The sequence below is a fragment of the Canis lupus genome, chromosome 20, assembly GCF_003254725.2.
Source record: "Canis lupus dingo isolate Sandy chromosome 20, ASM325472v2, whole genome shotgun sequence".
NCBI lineage: Eukaryota > Metazoa > Chordata > Mammalia > Carnivora > Canidae > Canis > Canis lupus.
The window spans coordinates 37133149-37156857 of NC_064262.1; the positions used below are offsets into that span (position 1 = coordinate 37133149).

Consider the following 23709-nt stretch of genomic DNA (forward strand, 5'->3'; position numbering starts at 1 on the left):
TAGGTCAGATTACATCCCTCTTCTCAGAATCCTCCAGAGGCTTCCTCAAAACCAAAATCTTCACAGCAGCCTACACGTTTGTACATAATCTGGTGCCTGGTACCTTTGTGAGTTCATTTCCTAGCATCTTTGCTGATCATTCTGCTTGAACAGCAGTGGCCTTGAAAGTGCCACACAAGCTCCCACTTCAGGATCTTTGCACTTTCTCTCTGGAATGTTATTCCCCTGGTCCCACTTCCTTATTTCCGTTAGATGTCAGCCAATGTCACCTCATCACTGAGGCCTGGGTTACCCTTTTGAAAGTAACTCCATGTCCTCCTTCCTTGCCTCATTTTTGCCCTTTCATTTTTGTTCAGCATACTTTATTATCTAGCTTCCCACACTAAATTGTGAGATTCATGAAAGCAGGTTTTCCTCCCCTCTGTTTACTTAAACAGTATGTAGTATATCGTATGCACTCAGTAGGTATTTATTAACTAATTGCAATTCCGTGGCAGTTCATTAGTATCACTACTGTTGACTCATAGAGCCTTCTTTAAACAAAATCACTGATATTATCTAGTAATGTAAGTTCTAAAAAAATGGTAATATTAATTCTAAATGCTCATATTTAATGGTGGTAAGTACTACATTATAGTTCCCAGCTTCCCTTGTAGTCAGATGGGGTCATGTGACTGAGTTTTAACAGTAAAATGTGGGTGGAAGGCCTGGATCAAGGAAACCTCCATGAATGATCCCCTTGTACTCAATGATTTGGGGAGCCTCTGTTAAAGATGCAGAGCTATGAGGTGGAACGGGCTTGGCCTGATGAATTACTATGTGGAGGAGAGGTGTCTACTCATCAGGAACACCCTTTTGAACTTTCTCAGAGTGAAAAATATCTTTTGGATTCAGCAACTGTAATTTATCAGTTGGAACATAGCATTCCCTTAACTAATACAAACCAATGACAGCTAGATTATCCTTGTTTTGTTGCATATCCTAATGGTACTTGGATTTCTTGTCTCATTTTTGTCCTTGGCTTCTGTACTTGAAAATGGAAAAAATATTATTTTGAAGATTTTATTTATTTAATTTAGAGAGAGGGCGGGGGGTGGAGTGTGGAATGGAGGTGGAGGGAGAAGGACAAGCAGACTGTGATAAGTGCAGAGCCTGAGTCAAGTCTCAATCTCATGACCCTGAGATCATGACCCGAGCCAATACGATATTGAGAGTCAGACGCTTATCAGTTGTGCCTCCCAGATACTACAGAAATGATATTATTTTATTTTATTTTATAAGATTTTATCTATTTATTCATGAGAGGCACAGAGAGAGAGGCAGAGACATAGAGGGAGAAGCAGACTCCCTGTGGGGAGCCCCATGTGGGACTTGATCCCAGGACCCTGAGATCATGACCTGAGCCAGAGGCAGACACTCAATCATGGAGCCACCCACGTGGCCCAGTGATGTCCAGTTATGTTCTTAATACAGATGACCTTATTTTTTTATTACAGCTTGATCAAGATATATTTCATATCCCATAAAACTCACCCATTTAAAGTGTATGGTAGTACAAAGTGTTTTTTTAATTGATGAAGCATAGTTGATATAGAATGTTATACTAGTTTCAGGTGTACAGTACAGCTGAATGGCTTTTATTCAGAGTTGTAGGGCTGTCATGACAATCTAATTTTAGAATGTTTCAGTGCCCCCAAAAGAAACTGCATGCATTAGAAGTCTCCATCCATCCATCCATCCATCCATCCATTCACTCATTCATGAGAGGCCCAGAGAGAGAGAGAGAGAGAGGCAGAGACATAGGGAGAGGGAGAAGCAGGCTCCATGCAGGGAGCCTGAAGCGGGACTCGATCCCTGGTCTCCAGGATCACACCCTGGGCTGAAGGTGGCGCTAAACTGCTAAGCCACCCGGGCTGCCCTCCAGACTCTTTTAAAGGCATCTGCACTGGCCCCTGGTGGTTCAGTCAGTGAAATGTCTGCTTTCGGCTCAGGTCATGATCCCAGGGTCCTGGTATCAAGTCCCGCATCTGTCTCCCTGCTCACGGGAGAGTCTGCTTTTCCCTCTCTCCACCCCTCCTCCTGCTTGTGTGCTCGCTCTCAAATAAATAAATAAAATCTTTAAAAGTAAAAAGGCCTCTGCACATATATATGTGTACCTGTAGAAATATATAGTTTTGTGTGTTTTAGTATACCTACATATACGAAAGTCTTCAGGCATATCTTGGAGACTGCACAGTTGGGTTGGTTCCAGACCACCCCAATAAAGTAAATATTGCAGTAAAGTGAGTTATATGAATTTTTTGGTTTCCTAGTGCATATAAAACTTATGCTTACAGCATATGATAGCCTAGTAAGTGTGCAATAGCATGATGTCTCCAAAAAAACATGTACATACCTTACTTTAAAAATATTGCTAGAAAATGCTAACCATCATCTGAGTTTTCAGCAAGTCATAATCACTTGATTATAGTGATCGTAGGTCACTATAACTAATATCACAAAGTTTGAAATATTGCCAGAATTACCAAAATGTGACACAGAGACACAAAGTAAGTAAGTGTATGTTATTGGAAAAAGTGGTGCTGATAGACTTGTTCCACATAGGATTGCTACAGCCATTCAATCTGTAAAAACTACAGTATCTGCACAGCAAAATAAAGTGAAATGCAATTAAATGATATGTATATGTATAAACTGCTGTATATGTATAAACTGCTGTCTGTTCCCCAAACTGTGGAACATCCCATCCCCGACATAAATTCTGTCCCCATTAAACTATTTTATTCTTTTTAAGCCTCATTTTAGGTGCCCTGATTTACTTATTGATGTTGAGATCTTTATGTCCTCCTTAGTGCAACAGTGTTCAAGCACACATTTAGGCCCTTACATTTGTACACATGGGGGTGTTTCTCTGTGTATGCCCTGGAAATGACAACAGTTTAATCTCTTTCTTTGAAAATGTTATGCTACTTATTTTTTAATTTTCTTTCAGTATTTTTCTGAAATAGATATTGGAAATGGAATTGTGTGGTTGTAAAGAATGTGAGATAAATTTTTTGACGGAATAAAATTTCTAACAGGGTTGTAGGCATTTATACTCTTCAGTTAGTAATGATAGCATCCATTTTTCTCTGCATTTTCCCTTATATTGGATGTTATCAATCTTTTATTTTTGTCAATCTGAATAACTCATTTTAGTTTTTGACATTGAACATATTTTCATATGCTTATTGATCATTCACATTTCTTCTCTAAAATTCCTGTTCATACCTGACTTTTTTTTCTCCATTAGGTTTGGCCTTTTTTCTTTATGATTTATAGCTGCTTTCTGCAATTATGATGTTAATTCTTTGTGTATTATATATACTGGAAATATTTTCTAGCCTGTGGCTTGGTTTTTAAAGTTGTTTATGGTGTCTTTCTGCCAATCAGAAGTTTTAAATGTTCCATTTTATGGCCTCCTTGCTTACGGATGTCTGTGCTGTCACAGGATTTAAAACCATATTCCCTTATGTTTTCTTTTAATTTGTCTGGAGTCTTGTTTTTCGTGTTTTGCTCTTTTAATTCACCTGGAATTTATTTATGTGGCAGTGTGAAGCAAGGATCCAGTGCTTTTCCTCTTAGAATGGATAGCTAGCTCTTTAACACTGTGTGGGTGTTTGTCCTTTCACAACTGATATGGGATGCGATTTTATGACTCACTGTATCCTCATGTGGATGCCTCTCTCAGCCTCATTCTGCTTTATTGGTGTATTTGTCGTTTCTTGCACTAATACTCTACTATCTACATATTTTGGTAGAAGGAACTACCCTCATCACATATCATCTTTTGCAAAAATGTAGCTGGGTTGTACATTTTCTCTTGTAAATGGTATTTTATTTTTATTTTTTTTTAATTTTCTTTTTATTTATTTATGATAGAGAGAGAGAGGCAGAGACACAGGCAGAGGGAGAAGCAGGCTCCACGCACCGGGAGCCCAACGTGGGATTCGATCCTGGGTCTCCAGGATCGCGCCCCGGGCCAAAAGCAGGTGCCAAACCGCTGCGCCACCCAGGGGTCCCATAAATGGTATTTTTAAATTAGTGTTTTATGTCTTATTTTAAAAAAGATTTATTTATTTATTTTGGAGAAAGAGCACTTGGGGGGAGGAGCGGAGGGAGAGGCAGGTTCCTCACTGAGTGTGGAGCCGGACATAAGGCTTATTATTCCCACGACCCTGATATCATGACCTGAGCTGAAACCAAGAGTTGGACGCTTAACTGACTGAGCCACCCAAGTGCTCCTTAAATTAGCATTTTAAAATAAAATACCTTCTTGGGATTTTTATTGGAAAGAAAAACATTTATCTAACACAGTTTTTATTTTTTTTTATTATTTTTTTTAAAAGATTTTATTTATTTATTCATGAGAGACACAGAGAGAGAGGCAGAGACACAGGCAGAGAGAGAAGCAGGCTCCATGCAGGGAGCCCGACGTGGGACTCGATCCAGGGTCTCGAGGATCAGGCCCTGGGCTGAAGGCGGTGCTAAACTGCTGAGCCACCTGGGCTGCCTTCTAACACAGTTTTTAATGGCCATGTAGTATTACAATGTATACTTATGCTATATTTTGCTTAAAAATTTCTCATGTTCAAAACAGCCCTTTTGAAATATTGCCTCATCATTTAACTTCTTAAATTGAGATATGATTGACATAGAACATTGTATTAATCCAAGGTTTTCAGCATAATGATTTAATATATGAATGTATTGCAAAGCAATGACCACAGTAAATTTTGGTAACATTCATCACCACATATGGTTACACAAACTTTTTTCCTTAGGATGAGAACCTTTAAGATAATCCTTATCTTAAAGATACTTTCAAATATACAGTATACAGTATTATTAACTGTAGTCATCGTGCTACACTTTACATCTTCAGGACATATTTATTTTATAATTGCAATTATAAAATAATTCCTTTTGACCACCATCACCCATTTTTCCCACCCCTCACCTCTGGCAACCACCAATCTGTTCTCTAGGAGTTTGAGATTTTTTTTGTTTTGTTTTAATTTTTTTTTTAATTCCATGTGTGAGATCATATAGCATTTGTCTTTCTCTGTTTGACTTATTTCACTTGGCATACTGCTCTCAAGGTCCATCCATGTTGTTGCAAGTGGCAGGATTTTCTTCTTTTTTAATGGCTGAATAATATTCCATTGTGTATATATCCATCAGTGAACACTTAAGTTGCTTCCATGCCTTAGCTATTGTAAATAATACTGCAGTGAATAGGAGAAGTATAGATATCTTTTTGAGTTCATGATTTTGTTTCCTTTGAGTAAGTACCCAGAAGAGGAATTGCTGGATTGTATGTTATTTCTATTTCTAATTTTCTGAGGCAACCCCACACTGTTTTCCACAGCGGCTACACCAATTTCCATTCCCACTAACAGTGCATGAGGGTTCCCTTTTCCCACACCCTCACCAACGTTTGTTATCTGGTCTTTCTGATAACAACATCCTAAGAGATGTGAGGTGATATCTCATCGTGGTTTTGATTTGCATTTTCCTGATGATTAGTGATGTTGAACACCTTTAAAAAAATTCAGGGTTTTCTTGAATTCTGGGTTTTGTTTAAAAGTTTTATCGGTTTTATAAATTCATTAGTACTGATTTGTTCAAATGAGATAGGTGTGCCTTGTGTTGGGTTTACATAATCATAGAAAAGTTGTGTTAGGGTCAGTTTTAATTAGGTGATGTGAGTGGCTAAGATTGACTTTATTAAACTTAATTTGTTAGTCTTCCTAGTTAGATATGGAGCAGTGTGTTTAAAACAAGAGCAATAAACAACTTAATGAAACAATAGAAGATTTCTGTCCTCAATAATAAGATTACTTTGACATTTGACAGATGGAAGCAAAACATTTAATTTAGGTAGCCTCTCAGATAGGATGTGTACAAGGTCAGGTAGTAATGATTGACTATTGGAGAGAGTGAAAAGCCAACAGGATCTACATCTGTTGGGGAATGAAAAAATACAGTGACTCTACCACTAGCATTTGCTGTCAAGGGCACTTATTTTGGAAATATGCCCCCAATAGAACATCTGATTTGATGAATTGTTTGCATTTACCGTATTTCACAGCATACTTGAAATTATTACTGGATTTCCATCTGTTAAGTTGAGGGATAGGAGTGAAAATTTAAACATTTCAATGGGAACTTTCCTTTTATAACTACCTGTTAAATACTTAACTGCATTTAAAGTATTTTCTTTCAACTACTATAGCTATTGGATACATATCTCTAGAGCCACAGAGTTGCTTTCCTTCTTCCTAAGTGCTTTAAAAGTTATTTCTCTGTGACCTGTTAAATGATTTTGGCTGAGGATCTATCCTACAGAAATCTCTCTTACAATATTGTAACTTTTCCATGTAATAAATGCTCTCAGTGTTTAATCTTAGCCTTGAAAACAAAGTTCATTAACATGAAGCCTGCTAGTAGAGGTTTAGGGTGTGGACTGCATGTGTAAGCTAAAACAAGATGAAGGCTTTTTGCTCTTTTACTTTTAGGTCTTTTAAAAGAGCTGTTAAAAGGGAATTGTTCCATATTTTATACTGCTGTATCTCCAAAAATAGTGAATTTAGTTTCGTTTTATTCTACCTGGGTTTCATTTTCATTTTTGTTTTCTGTGTGTGTGTGTGAAGTTGTGTGTGTGTGTGTATGTGTGTGTGTGTGTTTGACCTCAAGGCTTATTTTGTATGCTTAGCTTTTAGTATGGCTCATACTGGCTTTACTAGGTCTTATTAGAATGCTTTATAAATTTTAGGCACTGTTTATTTCACTAAAATATTCTAAATAAGATGAGCGGGGTTCAGATCAGGTAGTTCATGAGAACATATTTAAATGAATAACTAATGTGTTCTATTCACCACAAGAGGAATTGTAATACTGAAATCAATGATAAAAAAGTAAAAACTGTAATACAAATAGGAAATATATGAAAAATGAATTAAATTTCCATATTCTAAGCTCCTGTATATTTTACTGGGGTTTTTCCCCCTCATTGCATAGAAAGAGAGCAGTAAAGAGATCTGACAGATGTTCCACAACAAAAGGCTTCATCAGTTTATTTCTCATAATCCAATTAAGATGATGAGCTGATTGTTCATTGGTTAAAATTTAGTGATGCTGTAAGATTGAAAAAGTATCACAGCCTTAGCTCTCAGCTTCATAAGACTTATGGTTTTCCCAATTCTCTCTTGTCCTTTGAAGCTTCACTTATTATATATATTTTGTGTGGTGTGTGTGTGTGTGTGTGTGTGTGTGTGTGTGTGTATAAAACCATTTGGCACTAGGTGGCTCTCTGCACAAAATATGGTGGCATATCCCAAGAGTTTATGAACATAAGCAGTGGATGACATCTTGAAACCTAGTGAACCAACAGATATTTATGTAGCATTGGCTTTGCTACATCAAACCCATGATGAAGTGACAAGATATTCTCTATAGAGATGATATACTTAGTGCTGTAGGAACTTTAATAAGTCAGCATTGTGTATAGAGTTAACATTAACTTAGCATTTACCATGTAGCCAGCTGTATGCTATGTGCTCTTCATGGATTATCTTACCTTCATTAGCAGTCCTCTGAAGTAGGTACAGTACTGTTATTTGCTCTTTTACAAATGATGCCATTGGCCCAAATGAGTTAAGTCATTTGTTAAAAATTACAAATGTAGGGGCACCTGGGCAGCTCAGTTGGTTGGACATTTGGCTTTGGCTCAGGTCTTGATGTCAGAGTCCTGGAATCTAGCCCCACATCAGGCTCTGCACTCAAAGGAGGGGGGTGTCTGCCCCCACCCTTCCCTGCTCTCTCTCTCAAATAAATGAATAAAATCTTTTTTAAAGGTCACAAATGTAGGGCAGCTCGGGTGGCTCGGCAGTTTAGCGCCGCCTCTGCCAGGGCATGATTCTGGAGTGTTGGGATCGAGTCCTGCATCAGGCTCCCTGCATGGAGCCTGCTTCTCCCTCTCCCTCTCCCTATGTCTGTCTCTGTCTCTGTCTCTGTCTCTCATGAATAAATAAATAAAATCTTAAAAAAAAAAAAGAGTCACAAATGTAATCAAATAAACAGTGGACATGGGATTTTAAAAAGTTAATATAAATTAAATCCTTCATTTGCTTTTTCCACTCAGCAGTATAGACAGCATTCCCATGTGCTTTTATGAATCTACTTAAATTCTTCTAATGATTGCAGAATATTTCCTAAATAGGTATATCATAATGTATGTGGCCATCCTATTCTTATTTGGTAGACATGTAGGTTGTCTCTGGTTTCTTTCCACTAAAGATGATACTACGGCAAGCATCACTGGTTATGAAGCCTTCCACACATGTTTTGTATGAAAGATTCTTAATACCAGAATTACTGCTCAAAGAATTTGTGTCTTTTAAATCTTTATAAGTTAAATTATTTTCCGTTGAATTCTCCAAAAAGGTGGTAAAAATCTGTACTTCTAAGTTCTCCCATTTGTCCACCTTCCTTGCCAACACTGGACTTTTTTAGTTTAAAAATTTTACCAATCTGAAAGGTGAAAAAGTCATATATAATTAAAAATTATTTTCCTTACTCCTAATGAGATTGAACACATTTTTATAAGCTTTAACTCTGATATATATATATATATATCCGGGATCACGCCCTGGGCTGAAGGCAGCGTTAAACTGCTGAGCCACCCGGGCTGCCCCTTTAACTCTGATTTTTAAATGTGGATCAGTTACATATTTTTGCCCATTTTTCTTTGTTGTTGTTGTTGAATTACAGGAGCTTTATATGGAAACAAATCCATTATATTTGCTAATATTTTCACCTATCTCCTTTGTCTTATTCATTTATTTTTAGTAAAGTATAATTGACAGATAATATTGTTAGTTTCAGGTGTACAACATAATGATCTGATGTTTGTATGCATTGCAAAATGGCCAGCAAAATCAGTCTAGTTAATATCCATTACTATACATAGTTAAAAAAATCTCTTGTGATGAGAACTTTTAAGTTCTTGTGATGAGAACTTTCAAGATATATTCTGACCTTTAAATTTTATTTATGGTGTCTTTTGCCACGTAGGAGTTTAATGCTTGTATGTTGTCTTTGCTGTCACTCCCTTATGGTTTCTCTATTTGGGTCCAGAGTGATCTTTTTTAAAACACAGATTTGATCATTTCCTTTCTATGCTTAAAGAAATCCTCAGTTGCTTCCCATTGAGGGACAGTAAAATACAGTGCTTGAGGACATGGAATACAGACAATTTGCTTGGTTTAAAACCTGCTTCTCTTACTTCCTTGCTGTGGAGCACTGCAAAGGTCAAGTACCTACCTGTTTTGTGCCTCGACAGAATGAGGAGGAACTACAAGTGGGAATGAAGTATTTTTTTTTCCGGGTAATGGAAATATTCTAAAACTGGGTATAGTGGTGGTGACACAACTTTGTAAATTTACTCAAAACTATGGATTTATACACTTTTTAAAGTGGGAAATTTTGGTATGTGAATTATAATAAAGCTGTTTAAAAAATAAATGGTTTTAGAGTTTATTTTGGAGAGGTTTCCTTTATAATTGTAGACTAATGTACTTGATACTTTTTGGTTCTGCATTATATTTTAGATAAATGGAATGAAAAACTAGATAAAGTAATATATTCTTAATCTTATTCATTGGATAAGACAGCATTGAAAGCTACCTTTTCCCTTCAGGAATTCATTTGGAGTTAGAACTTTTATGGGTAGGAGTCATGGCGCTAAATATTACAATCTAAGGTTAAAGAATGGTGATTCATACAATGTTAGTCTTCGTGATTTTTAGCTACCAGGATTTTGATAGTGCTGTGTCTGCATATACACACACACTCACACTTATATTCATAGTCTCCAAAATTAGGAAAAGTATCCATCTTTTCTCTAATCCCCTCTATTCTGCCAATGTGTTTTTGTTTCATGTGCCCTCCCAATTCACTGAAGTGACAGGTCTTATGAATCAGTAAGCACGCTTGGACTTCAGGCTGTTTATGTGTTATTTTTGATTTTCCAGCACTTTCATTTGGACCCCTGGATGCCCATTGAACAGATGCTTGATAATCTTCAGATCATAGCAGAACCATAACGCCTGTCCTTTGTGTGGGGAGAAGACAGCCCATGTTCTGTGGAAATGAACGGGGAGCAGCAGCTTGATGCAGGTATTGGTTTTGCTGAACAGAATTCATTTTTCATAGTGTAGAACTCTTTACTTACCTGTGTTCTGTTATTTGACTTGTCTTTCTACCACTGAATGGGAAGGAAGCTCTTTGAAGATGTGAGTTCTTTCTCTGTTCCTATGAGAACCTTGCACCAGGGGTATCAAAATATTTGTTGAAGAAGCAAATAACTTTTATGAACAGACATCTTAAAAATTTTTTAAATTTTGATAGTTACTTTTGAATTATTTTGAAATAATTATAGATTCATGAGAAGTTGCAAAGATGGTACTGACAGGTCCTGTGTACCCTTCATCCAGTTTCTAGACTAACTGGTTACATCTCATGTAAGTATAGTACGATATGAAAGCCAGGAAATTGACAGATGTATGAAGTGTATGTAGTAGATTCCTGTAACCATCACCTCAGTCAAGATACAGAACTGTTCATTACCAGAAAGAGCTATTCTCTCCTACCCCTTCATCTACCCCACACTTTCCCCCAACCTTCTCTTACCTCAGACAGCTGTTAGTCTATTCTCCATGTCATTTCAAGAATATTACATATATAGAATCACATAGTGTATGACTTTTCAAGATTTGCTTTTTTCACTCAAGATAATGCCCTTGAGAGCTATCCCAATTCTTGAATGCATCAGCAGTTCCCTTTTATTGCTCAGTAGTATTCCATGGGTGTCCTACAGTTTGGTTAACCATTCATCTATTGTACGTTTTGGTTGCTTCCAGTTTTTAGCTATTACAAATAAAGCTGCTCTTTATTATATACATTTATTATATTTATACATAATATTATGATTATGTATTATATAAATTTATTATATAAATATATATTATATATACATGTATATTATATACATATATTTATTATATACTTATTTTATGTAAAATTTCATTTTTCTGGGGTTAACGCCCAGGAGCACAATTGCTGGATTATATGTTTAATAAAGAAATGGCCAAACTACTTTCCAGAGTACATTCTTACAAGCAGTGGATGAGAGATTCAGTATCTTCACATCTCCTCTGCCTTTTGGTGTTGTCACTCTTTTTCAAGTCATTTTTTTATTTGTATATAGTGTTTTTGAATGTATCTCTTTGTATGGCTGTTTAGTGGTTGCCCTAAAACTATCTATTTAGGTATAACACTACCTATTTATGACTTATCATACTTTACTGGTGTCATCATTTTATTAATTTGAGCCAAGTGTGGAAATTTTACCTACTTTTATATCTCTTTACCTTTATAATTGGCTTAAATATTTCCTCTACAGATTTTGAGAACCACATTAGACACTGTTAATATTTTGCCTCAATTGTCAAACATAATTTAAAGTTAGGAGGAGAAGGAAAATGTATTCTTTCAATATTTTTACTCTTGATATTGTCCCTTTCCTGATTTTCTAAGATTCCTTCTTCTATCATTACATTTCTGTTTTATAGAATTTTTTCAGCCTTTTTTTTTTGGGGGGGGGGGTTGATCTGCTGGTGATAAAGTATTTTACTTTCCTATGATAGTGCCTTAATTTCCCTATTCATTATTGAAGTATATTTTTGCTGGAAATGGAATTCTGGGTAGAAAATTCTTTTCTTTCATCTCTTGAAAAATACTGTGCCTTCTGGGCTCCATGGCTTCCAATGAGAAGTCTGCTGTCATTGGAATCACACATATTCACCTTAAGAGAGGTATTGTTTCTCTTGCTGCTTTCAAGTTTTTTTTCTTTGTCTTCAGTTTTCAGAAGTTTGACTCTTGGTGTAACTATGCACATATTTCCTTGGGTTTATCTTGTTTGGAGTTTTCTTAGTTTCTTGAATCTTACATCTTTTGTCAAAATTGGAAAATTTTCAGCCATTATTTCTTCAAATACTTTTTCAGCCCTGTTCTCTTTCTCTTTTTCTGGGACTCTGCTGACACTAGTGTTAGATCTTTTATTGCTGTTCCATAGCTCCTTGAAGCTTTTTAAATTTTTTTCAATGTTTTCTTTTTTTTTTTAAATAATAAATTTATTTTTTATTGGTGTTCAATTTGCCAACATACAGAATAACACCCAGTGCTCATCCCGTCAAGTGCCCCCTTCAGTGCTCGTCACCGATTCACCCCCACCCCCTGCCCTCCTCCCCTTCCACCACCCCTAGTTCGTTTCCCAGAGTTAGGAGTCTTTATGTTCTGTATCCCTTTCTGATATTTCCTACCTGTTTTCTTTTTTTTTTTCAATGTTTTCTTTCTGTTGTTTAGATTGGGTGTTTTCTTTTGCTCTGTCTTTAATTTTAGTTGTTCTTTCCTGTCTTTCTTATTCTGCCAAGGAGCTTACCATGGAGTTTTCTTAAGGTTACCATATTTTCAATTACAAAATTTCTATTTTGAGCAAAGAGGGATGAGGAATGGGAATAGCCCCAACTTAAGCCACAACCCTGCTCTTCTAACCAAGTCCAGTGGCTTGTCTTGAACAATTAACTTTTCAGTTTGTTGTGTGCCTTCAGGTAATTTGACAACTTTGAAATGCTTGATTTTCATCGTTTTTAGCCAGTGTTTTGCTATTTTTCTGGGAAAGTGGGTTCACTGAGGTATTCACTCTGCCATTTAAGAAGTTGATTTGTTTTGTTTTTAAAGATTTTATTTATTTATTTATTTATTTATTTATTTATTTATTTATGAGAGAGGCAGAGACACAGGCAGAGGGAGAAGCAGGCTTCATGCAGAGAACCTGATGCGGGACTTGATCCTGGGACTCCAGGATCACGTCCTGGGCCGAAGGCAGGTGCTAAACCACTGAGCCACCCAAGGATCCCCGATTTGTTTTGTTTTAAATATTATTGTTAATTCGTAGATTTAAAGTGCATGCATGCACGTGCACAAACACACGTACAATACACACACACACACACACACTTGATGAGTTTGGTTCCATCACTGTTTTCATTCATTTGATGATCAAACTGCCCCATTCTAGAGCAACGAGAGTTCTCTCAGATTGGTTCCCTGTTCTTTTGGTGTGATGTCATGTATCTTTGATAGTTCTAGTCCTTGCTTTCTAGTGTAGTAAGATTCCTAGGTACTTCTTGCATATTTTCTGTCCCAAACTTACAATATACCATTTCTCTGGGAAACTGTGTATTTTTTCCTTTTTAACAGTGGATGTAATATTTCAAGATCTCAGTCTGGGTGCTGGGATGCTCATTGATACTAGGTTGTCATTTCTTAAAGGCCTTATCCATAGACATAGCTAGAAACTATCTTCAAGATCTTCAAGATCTTCAGTCTTCAAGAGAAAAGAAAATTAGATGGCTTCATTTTATATTTATAATTTTAATTTAAAATTACAAGGCTTTTACTTCTTTGGTTTATACTTGTATCTCTTTCCTTTTGGAACTGTGTTGTTTCATAATGTTAATATCATCCCTTTCTTTTTTTTTACCCTATAATATTTCTGTAATTTTTTTCAACATTACTAACATTCCAAGTATTAATAAGATAACAGTGTGAGGTTTAAAATTTCTTTATGGTTTTTGCCTTTAAGTATATTCCACTGGGATTTGTAGATATTATATTTTTAATATGACATGAAGTACTTGTTTTCCTTGTGGTTATGTCACCAACAGGCAAGTTTGTTTCAGTTCATTTTTAGTTGGAATTTTTTTCTTTTGATTTAAAGTTGTTTAAAGTATCTATATAGTCAAAAAGTCAAAATTATGTAACAACATTCCCATTTTTCAACTGATACTGTTCATCCTTTTTATTCTTCTCCATATACACAATTTGTTTCTATTATTTTATTCTTCTGTTTTTCATTTAAAAATTATAAACAAGTATGTGTGTGAGTGTATACACTTATATTCATATTCATATCTCTTATATACTGGAGATTATCCCACACCAATATGTAGTAATCCTTCTCTCCTTTTTATAGCTGTATAAATGTATATACCATATTTTATTCAGCCAGTTCCTTATGATGGACATTTGGATTGTTTCCAATTTTGGTATTACAAATAGTGCTACAATGAATAGCTTTGTACATGTGTCTTTTTGTATTTTTGCCAACATATCTTTGGGATAGATTCCTATAAGTGGGATTGCTGGATCAAAAGGTAAATACATATGTATTTTGCTAGATATTGCCAAGTTCTCTTTCCCTAGGGTTGTGTCATTATGTTTTACCTGCTTAACTACAGCCTTACCATAGAGTATGTTGCAAACTTTGAAATTTTTTTCTAATCTGATACTTCAGTGTATTTTCATTTCATTTTCTTTTAAAATGAGTAAATTTGCATCTTTCCATATATTTATTTATTTATTTATTTATTTTTCTTTCCATATATTTAAGGACCATTTGCATTTCTTTTTGATAAATTCTTTTTTCAGGTACTTTGCTCATTTTTCTAACAGATTATTTGCTGCTTCTTGGTTTTTTAATAGTTTTTTTTTTAAGATTTTATTTATTTATTCATAGAGACAGAGAGAGAGAGAGGCAGAGACACAGGTAGAGGGAGAAGCAGGCTCCATGCAGGGAGCCAGATGTGGGACTTGATCCCGGGACTCCAGGATCACACCTCGGGCTGCAGGCGGCGCTAAACCGCTGTGCCACCGGGGCTGCCCCTTTAGTACTAAGTTTTTAATTTATGAGAGATTTTAGTTCTTTAATTCATTCTTTTTAATGGTGGTGGTATTTATTTTTTAATTGTAAATTAGCATGCTGTTTGAGGGAGAAGATTCCTAGCTAAGGACCATGAATGTTCATTCCTAGCTAAGGCCCACGAATGTTCAGCCTTATCATGTGCTAGTAACGGAAATTGCCCCATACCTCCAGGATGCTCCCAATGTAGTCTCTGAGGGCTTGTTACATTTCTGGTGAAAAATTTCAAATGCATGAAAACAACTGGAAAACAATATAATAAACACATGTATAAAATTGAATAGAAAACAATATAACAAATACTTGTGTGTGGTACCTACGTGAAGAATTGATTTTAATCTGGTCTAGTATTTGTTTCTATTTTTTTATTCCTGTAAAATATCCTTAACACAAAGTTTACCATTTTAACCTTTTTTTAGTTGTACAGTTCAGTAGCATAAAGTACATTCACGTTGTACAACCATCACCACAGTGATCTCCAGCACTTTTTCATCTTCCCAAACTGAAACTTTGTAGCTATTACACAATAATAACTCCCCATCTCCCTTTCTCCCCAGTCCTGGGGAGCCACCATTCTCTTTTCCATCTTGGTGGATTTGATAGCTCTAGCTCTTGCATATATATGTAATCATACAGTATCTGTCCTTTTGCAAATGGCTCACTTCACTTAGCATCATGTCCTTTGGTTTATCCATGTTGTCATATGGTCCAGATTTCCTTCCTTTTTAAGGCTGAGTAATATTCCATTGTATGTATACACCACCTTTTATTTATCCATTTATCTTTTTATGGGCACTTGGGTTACTTCCACCTTTTGGCTATTGTGACTGTTACTGCTACAAACATTTGTGTACAAGTATCTGAGTCCTTGCTTTCAATTCTTTGGGGTATATACCCGGAAGTGAAATTGCTGGATCATAGGGTAATTGTATTTTTAATTGTCTGAGAAACTACCATATAGTTTTCCACCATATAGTTTACCATATAGTGGCTACACCATTTTACATTCCTAGACCAGCAGTGCACATCCGTGTCACACTTACATTCTGCTTTTCTGGATAATGGTCATTCTAGTGGGTGTGAGGTGTGTCTTACTGTGATCTTGATTTGCATGTCCCTTATGATTTTGAACATCTTTTCATGTGTTGTTACCTCCCCCCCCCCTTTTTTTGAAAGAAATAAAACCTAATAGAGTTTAAGCCTCTTTTGTACTTCTCTCCTTTTTTTTTTGTATTTCTCTTCTAATCCTGTTTTCTCCTCTCATCTTCAAAGGTAGCACTGTTGAAGTTGATGTATATTGTTTCCACCATTGTTTTTATACTCTTATTAATATGCATGCATTTATAAACATGATAGTGCAAAGTTTGCTTTGAAATCTAAACTGTATCGTCTTATGCCCTTCATTCTGCACCTGCTGTTTTTATTCAATGTGGGTTGGTTGTTTTTTGAGATTTATCTATGTCAATACTCATTCATTCATTTCAACTGCTATATACTACTACTTTATTGTAGAATTGCTGTAATTTATCTCTTTTCCTATGGATTGCTTTTGTCTGGTGCTATTACAATCAGTGCTGTGGCGAGCATCCTCCTTGTGTTGTGTGAAGCATAGGCTCCTCTAAGGTGTACTCATTCAGCAACTGTTTATCGTGAACTTGCTACTGCCAGGCATTGTTTTGAACAGTGGGGATACATCAGTAAAAAAAAAAACAAAACAACAACAACAAAAAAAACAACAAAAAACCTACTCTTAAGAGAGTTTATGTAAATTGGGATTATTGGATTCTGGAATATTTGAGTCTTTGCCCACTCAACAAAAATTTATTGAGTCTTCTGTGACAGTTATAGTAGTTACCAAAACAAAGTCCTGCCTTGATAGAGTTTACTTTCTAATGGGGAGGATAAAATGATGTATGGCATACTGTCAAGTAGGACTGAATGTCTTTAAGATAATGAAAGCGGAGTCTGGGGTTTCTGCTTTAGATAAGTACTGATTGAAGGCTTTTCTGGAGAGAAGACGTTTGAGAAGCTTGAATGAAATGAAGCTGGGAATGACACTAGGGAATGAGTCTTTGAGCTAAGAAAATAAATGCAGAGGAGGCTTTGAGGAAAGAACTTGATTAGAGAAGAATAGTAAGAATCCCAGGGTCACTTGAGTGCAGGGAACAAAGAAGGGGCTGGTTGGGGATGAGGTGGCAGGGAAGGTAGCCAGAGGTCAGACCATGTTGGGCCTTTGCAATTCCAAAGAGTTTAGATTTTATTATAATTGGTATTAAAAGGTGAAAGATATAGTAGTTAGGTCTTGGATTAGAGAGAGAGAGTAATAGAAATGGTAGAAAGTGGTTAGATTTGAGATATATTTTAAAGGTATAGTACCTACAGAATTTTCTAGTGGTTTTGATGCAAGATGTGAAAGAAAAGTTAGAAAACAAGGATAACCCCACATTTTTGGATTGAGCCAAAATATAGGCTGGTGATGTCTTTTACTTACTTGGAGAGTACTAAGAAAGAGTCAGGTTGAAAATTTAAGTTTGAAATGCCTATTAAGTATCTTAAATAGTTAGTAGTAGATACCAAATTGTAGTCCAAAGTGATTATAATAGTTACACTCTCACCAGCTTTATAGAATCCCATTTGGGTGAATTCCTGATGGATTCCAGCAGGAGACAGCATGTCACACTTCTGTGTTGTTGGGATTCATTGATACTCAATATAGTAAAGGATCCTGCCATTTAAAAAGAACACATGATTATTTTGTATGTAAAATCAATTAACTTGTGAAGTAAATTGTATAAGTTAGGGCTACTAAGTTTATGTTTTTATACCTTAATTTTTTTTTTTTTAATTGGGGCTCATCTGTTTCCTTTTGTTTTGATATTAATTCTAGATGCTGGATCTGGTGTGGAAGAAGTGGAATTAAGCTGGGAAGATTATCTAGAAGAGACAGGATCCACTGCAGTTCCCTATGGATCTTTTAAACATGTAAGCCAGTAACTATTTGTTTTACTAACTATATCCTATTCCTTTGATTCACTGTACCATCAGAGAATTTAGAGTTATTTTAAGTTGGGGCACTTGAAAGGATTTGAGTGCTTCTTCCTTTTCCTTCCTGTTGCCACCCTCATTAAGAAAACTGGATGTATTTTATTTCTTTTAATATTATTTTTAAGTAATCTCTACACTCAACTTGGGGCCTGAATTTACAGTCCTGAGATCAAGAGTTGCATGCCCTACTGACTGAGCCAGCCAGACGCCCCTAGACATATTTTAAAATCCTTTTTGGTTTTGTGTATTTTCTGCCACTTAATGCAGGACTTGTCTTTTTGAGAAGTCATGAATATTCCTTATTTTTGTCAAGAAAAACCCTCATTAATTGAAGAAAGTGGTTTATTTTCTTGCACTTTGTTTTATGACCATTGGTTTGCACATTGAAAGGAATTTCAGTAACATGTTGAGCAGAAACACAAGCAATATCATACAGTGGATCATATTAGTGGCCAGTGCAGCATAGTTTTATGCTCTAATAGCCCAGTTTAATTCTTCAGCCTTTGACAACTTATTTGCCCTGTGTAATGCTGGTAGAACATAAGAAAATACTCCAATTCAGACCTAGTTTTTTAACCTGTTCACTTACACTCCCTCTTAAGACACAGAGTTATTGATTCTATTGATTTCATGTTTGTCTTAGTCTTTTCAGGCTGCCATAATGAAATACCATAGACTGGGTGACTTAAACAACAGAAATTTGTTTTCTCAAGTTTTGGAGACTAGAAGTCTGAGATCAGGTTGCCATTATGGTTAGGTTCTGGTGAGGGCTCTCTTCCTGGTTTGCCTCCTCATTGTGTCCTCACATGGTAGAGAGTGAGAGAACATGCTCTCTGGTGTCTCTTCTTATAAGCACACTAATCTTACTGGATCAGGGCTCCACTCTTAGGGGCTCATTGATCCTTTACTACCTCCATAAAGATGCTATCTTCAAATACAATCACATTGGGAGTTAGGATTTGAAATAGCAATTTTGGGGAGAGACATTTCAGTCCCAAAGCAGTGTTCAACAGGGCATAGTTCCTTTGTTCTAGGATTTGGGAAGGCACAAATGCTCACTTAGAATTGTTTGATTTTGTGAAGTTGAACCATATTCTTTTTTTTTTTTTTTTTTTTTAATGATTTATTGATTCATGAGAGATACAGCGAGAGAGAGACAGAGACACAGGCAGAGGGAGAAGCAGGCTCCATGCACGGAGCCTGATGTGGGACTCCATCCTGGGTCTCCAGGATCAGGCCCTGGGCTAAAGGTGGTGCTAAACTGCTGAGCCACCCGGGCTGCCCTGAACCATATTCTTATAGGTGTTTTTATAAGCTGAAGAGTTATGCTATTTTCAGTTTGTTTTATAAAAACTCAGTCATAATAGTTGTCCTTTCTAATTTTTAGTTCACTTATGTCTTTGTTAAATTGAAGTGGTGAGAATTATGTATTTTAAGTAAGAATTTCATTTTATATTGTATTGACTAACCTTTTATAATCGTTTTCAGTATTTTTTAACATAGTCTCTTTGTGATCATGTAATATCTTTGAATTCTTTTTTTAATGTTATTACTAATATAATATGTATTTATACAAGCTTGTTTTTTTATACCAAAATGAAAATAGAGGACGAATTTTCTGACTAAAACTCTAGATCTAAAAAGACATCATTTTAAAGAGATAGATTCCACCTCTTTGAATGACAAAGCAACAAGGAGAATGAAAAGTAGATGTATACTCTCTCATCATCAAAGGTAGAAAATATTTGTAAGCTTGAATCAGTATATGGTGAAGGGCTGCCAAATACAGTGAAAATCAGGCACTACTATAGGAAGATGCTGAGAAGGGGTGTTGGTGGATAGCTGATCACGGGCAATATTGGTAGTACTCAGATCTCCAGGAAAATGAAGGTGGATGTGCAGACTACTGGCAAGAGTTGTATAGGACCCAATTTGGAATAAAGGAGGGAGGGAAGAGAGGGCTAAAGAAGAAATAAGAGGTAAAACCACATTTGCAAAGAGGACAGGTCTAAGATAGTAAAACAATTTTCCTTATGGTATGTGTCTTATGGAGAAAATAGCACCAGCTTTGGAAAAGGCACTATGCTTTACCTGGGTCTTCTAGAACAAAAGCTTTAAGCTGCTAGGGGAAGGGATGCAAACCCTGTTAACCCCAGGGTGCAGGTCAAGATCCACTGCAGACTGGAGATAGAACAGAAGAAATAAAAGCCTTCTGTCCCTGAGAGAAGGGTAGAAATATGTATTGAAGCATTGGAGGTCCTCTACAGTTGGGTGAGGGGTAAGATCACTGAGAAGTTCCCACTCCTAAGACTCAGGACACAGAACTTGACTGAGACTGAGGCTGAATCTCAGAGAATGTCCTTTTCTGCTTATCCTCAACCACCAAGTTAGGAAATGCTGGGTAACAGAGGTCTATTTGTAGGAGAGAGGCAAGAGTGTGGAGAGAGTGGTCTCTGAGATGCAGTCACAAAGAGAAGACCTCAGTCTTCTGTGAGCAGTAAATATTGAGGAAAAAAGCACTTTGGCAAATGAGTCTTAAATAGAAAATTATCTTTTTTTTTTTTTTAAGAAAATTATCTTAAATAGAAAATGCTACTATATATTTTGGAGCCTCTGGTATACTGTGAATAAACAACAACAAAACCCAAATCCAGTTCCACTCCTAACTACATTGACTTGACTTTCTCCCTCAAACTTAAGGCCAAAAAAGAAATATGCCCATTTCCAGGCATAAATCCTATTTGCCTCAATCTGTTTTTTTTTTTTTTTCTCAATCTGTTTTTTAAAAGATTTTATTTATTTATTTGAGAGAGAGAGAGAGTGCGCAAGCAGGGGGAGCCGTAGGCAGAGGGAGAGGAAGAAGCGGGTTCCCCCGCTAAACAGAGAGCTTGACATGGGGCTCTATCCCAGGACCATGACCTGAGCCGAAGGCAGATGCCTATTAACCAACTGAGCCACCCAGTGCCCCTCTTTGCCTCAGTCTTGATTATTCTATACAGGATATCTGGCTTTTAACCAAAAATTATGAGACACATGAAGAAGCAACAGAAAAACAGCAAACTGTCAAGAGACAAAGCACTTAACAGAACCAGACTCATAAGGCCCAGGTATTGAAACTATTAGACTGACAATTTTAAATAACTATGAGTAGTAGGTTAAAGGCTCTAGTAGAATAGGTGGACAACATGTGTGAATAGAAAAGGAATTTCAGTAGTGACAATCACTATTAGAAAAAACCAAGTAGAGGGACACCTGAGTGATTCAGTGGTTGAGCATCTGCCTTAGGCTCAGGGCGTGATCCCGGACCCTGGGATTGAGTCCTGCATTAGGCTCCCCACAAGGAGCCTGCTTCTCTCTTTGCCTATGTCTTTTCCTCTTTCTCTGTGTCTCTCATGAATAAATAAATAAAATATTTAAAAATAAATAAATAAAAAAGTCTAATGCTTGTGTGATTGGAATCTCAGGAGAAAAGAGAAAGTGAGTAAGATATATTTAAAAAGCATAATTCATCACAGTAGCAGAATAAAGGAAAAAATCACATTATCAACTCCATATATAGAGAAAAATATTTGGTAAAATTCCATACCCACTCGTGATATAAAAACTCTCAGTAAACTATAGATGGGAATTTCTTTAATTTGCTAAAGGATAGACTTTTTTACAAAAAGTCTACAGCAAACTTTATTAATAGTAGTATGATGCATACTTTCTTTTAAATATGTAACAAGATAAAAATGTTGCTTAACATGACTTCTATTTGATATTAGAGGTTCTGGCCAATATAATAAGCTAAGAAAAACAATTAAAATGTATAAGACTAAGAAGAAAAGAAAAAATGTCATTTATAGAGGAGTAAAATAATTTACAGATACAAAGTTAATGACTAACTTTAGCAAAATTATTAATTACAAGGTAGCATAAAAAATCTATTATATTTACCCAGGGGCACCTGGGTGGCTCAGTTGGTTGAGCCAACTCTTGATTTCAGCTCAGATCATGATCTCAGGATTTGTGAGTTGTGAGATTGAGCCCCACGTTGGGCTCCATGCAGGTGTGGAGCCTGCTTAAGATCCTCTCCCTCTCCCTCTCCTTCTGCCTCTCTCTTGCCCCCTCTCTAATACATATATCCATCTCTCCTTTGTTATTTATTTTTTACAATATAGACTCATGGATATTGTTTAAATCTATGGGTTATAATCCATTAGTCTTACTATTTATTTTATTGCTCAAATTGTCCCTAATGTGACCATTGGGGGATCTTTCTAGTCATCTCCCGTTCCCTTCCAATCGCCCCCATGATTTTTGGAGCATTTTCTTACTTCCTAACATCATAAGATATTCCATGCACTTACTGTTTTCCCTACCCTAGAATTGGGATCACTTATTTCTCCATGGAGCCCATGTTCTTTTTTTGTTGGAGGATGGCATTTATAAATCAAGATTTCTACACTAAGTTTGCTTATTGCTGATAAGTATCATTACTTATAGTCCCTGTCAATTCACAGAGCTAGGAAATGTATTAACACACATGTACGTCCACATTTCTACTATTTTTCTATCAGTCATTGTGACCTCATTCTGACACCACTGATTCCAGTTCAGCACCGCAAGGTTCATTCTGGTCTTCTCTGCCACAGTGAGAAACATGGTTCTCATTTCCCACTATGTGTGTGTGTGTGTGTGTGTGTGTGTGTGTGTGTGTGTGTATTTAATCTTAGCATTCACTGAAGTAGTTCCAGAATTGCTCACCTTTGGCTTTGTGGTCATACAATGTATCCTCTGAGTTAGGACCGTTTGAGAGAGAAACAAGGCATTATTTTTATTCAAGGATAGTAAACATAGACTGTTTCAGGGAAACTGGGAGGTGTGGCCCCCTACATATAGTACATACTATACTAATTCATTATCATCATAGCTTCTTTTGTCCTTACCCTTTTCTAGCTTTATGAATTTTTTTTGAAGGGTGTAGAAATTGCTCTTGAAAACATAATGTGTTGAAGGCTATTAAAATGGTGAACATTTAGTGATTTATGTGCTTAATAGAAAACATTTTCTATAATCATAGTAGGCTGCTTTGGTGAAAATACTGAGTTCTATTAAAATTCCTTTGGCTGTTCCCTGTTTTGTTTGGATCACTGCTGTGAGTTAGAATTGGACTTTCTCAGGTTTCCCTTGAGAAAGTTTTATTTCATTTAGTGCCTCAGCATTGTAAGTCTTAAAAAAGAATTTTGGCTAAAGAAAATACTCATTTGAGATACTTTTCTGGTGGTTAGTAACATTTCCCTGTTCAGGTGGACACACGTTTGCAAAATGGATTTGCTCCTGGGATGAAACTGGAAGTGGCTGTGAAAACAGACCCTGAAACCTACTGGGTTGCCACCATCATCACCACCTGTGAGCAGTTGCTGCTCCTTCGCTATGATGGCTATGGCGAGGACCGGAGGGCCGACTTCTGGTGTGACATCAGGAAGGCTGACCTTTACCCCATTGGGTGGTGTGAGCAGAATAAGAAGACTCTTGAAGCCCCAGAAGGTAATAAGATAGTTGCTGTTGAGACATGATGTGTCCACAACCTTGAGGTTTTCAATTCTGCCATCAAATAGGTTTTTCTAACTTTCTGGGGTTAGCATTTTGAATGAAAATATCTATAAGGAGTAATGCACATTTCCCTCTCTTTGAAAATTATTTTTTGGGCTTCATAAAGCCTTGGGTTTTTACGATACTCTTAGGGAACATGAGTTGCTTATCATCCTGTAAAGCTGTGAGGCTCTCTGAGTTTGGCACTTGTGGGTCTGTTT

At 36.4% G+C, this 23709-nt stretch overlaps 1 protein-coding gene and 1 long non-coding RNA gene across 20 annotated transcripts in view; one reads left to right on the top strand and one right to left on the bottom strand.

The window, feature by feature from the left end:
* Positions 1 to 23709, top strand: part of SFMBT1 (Scm like with four mbt domains 1) — a 126117-nt gene that overhangs the window by 59313 nt on the left and 43095 nt on the right. For 13 of the 16 annotated variants that reach the window (XR_007404162.1, XR_007404161.1, XM_049097845.1 and 10 more), the window contains 3 exons: positions 10077 to 10221; positions 17754 to 17848; positions 23203 to 23443. Coding sequence is in view for 13 of the 16 variants with exons in the window: in XM_049097845.1 (XP_048953802.1) it covers positions 10194 to 10221; positions 17754 to 17848; positions 23203 to 23443 (364 nt within the window). In the remaining 3 variants the exon portion in view is untranslated. Of the gene's footprint in view, positions 1 to 3949; positions 4070 to 10076; positions 10222 to 17753; positions 17849 to 22493; positions 22548 to 23202; positions 23444 to 23709 lie in introns of those variants that run through there. The other 3 variants (XM_049097846.1, XM_049097847.1, XM_025456165.3) reach the window with 3 other exon arrangements.
* LOC112665909 (uncharacterized) overlaps positions 12416 to 23709 on the bottom strand; it is a 38947-nt gene continuing 27653 nt past the window's right edge. Inside the window, exons 1-4 of one of the 4 annotated variants that reach the window (XR_007404164.1) lie at positions 22264 to 22473; positions 17692 to 17762; positions 17482 to 17591; positions 12416 to 15109 (exon numbers count right to left, since the gene is read on the bottom strand). This is a non-coding gene — a long non-coding RNA (uncharacterized LOC112665909). Of the gene's footprint in view, positions 15110 to 17481; positions 17592 to 17691; positions 17763 to 22263; positions 22474 to 23709 lie in introns of those variants that run through there. The other 3 variants (XR_003140598.3, XR_003140599.3, XR_007404163.1) reach the window with 3 other exon arrangements.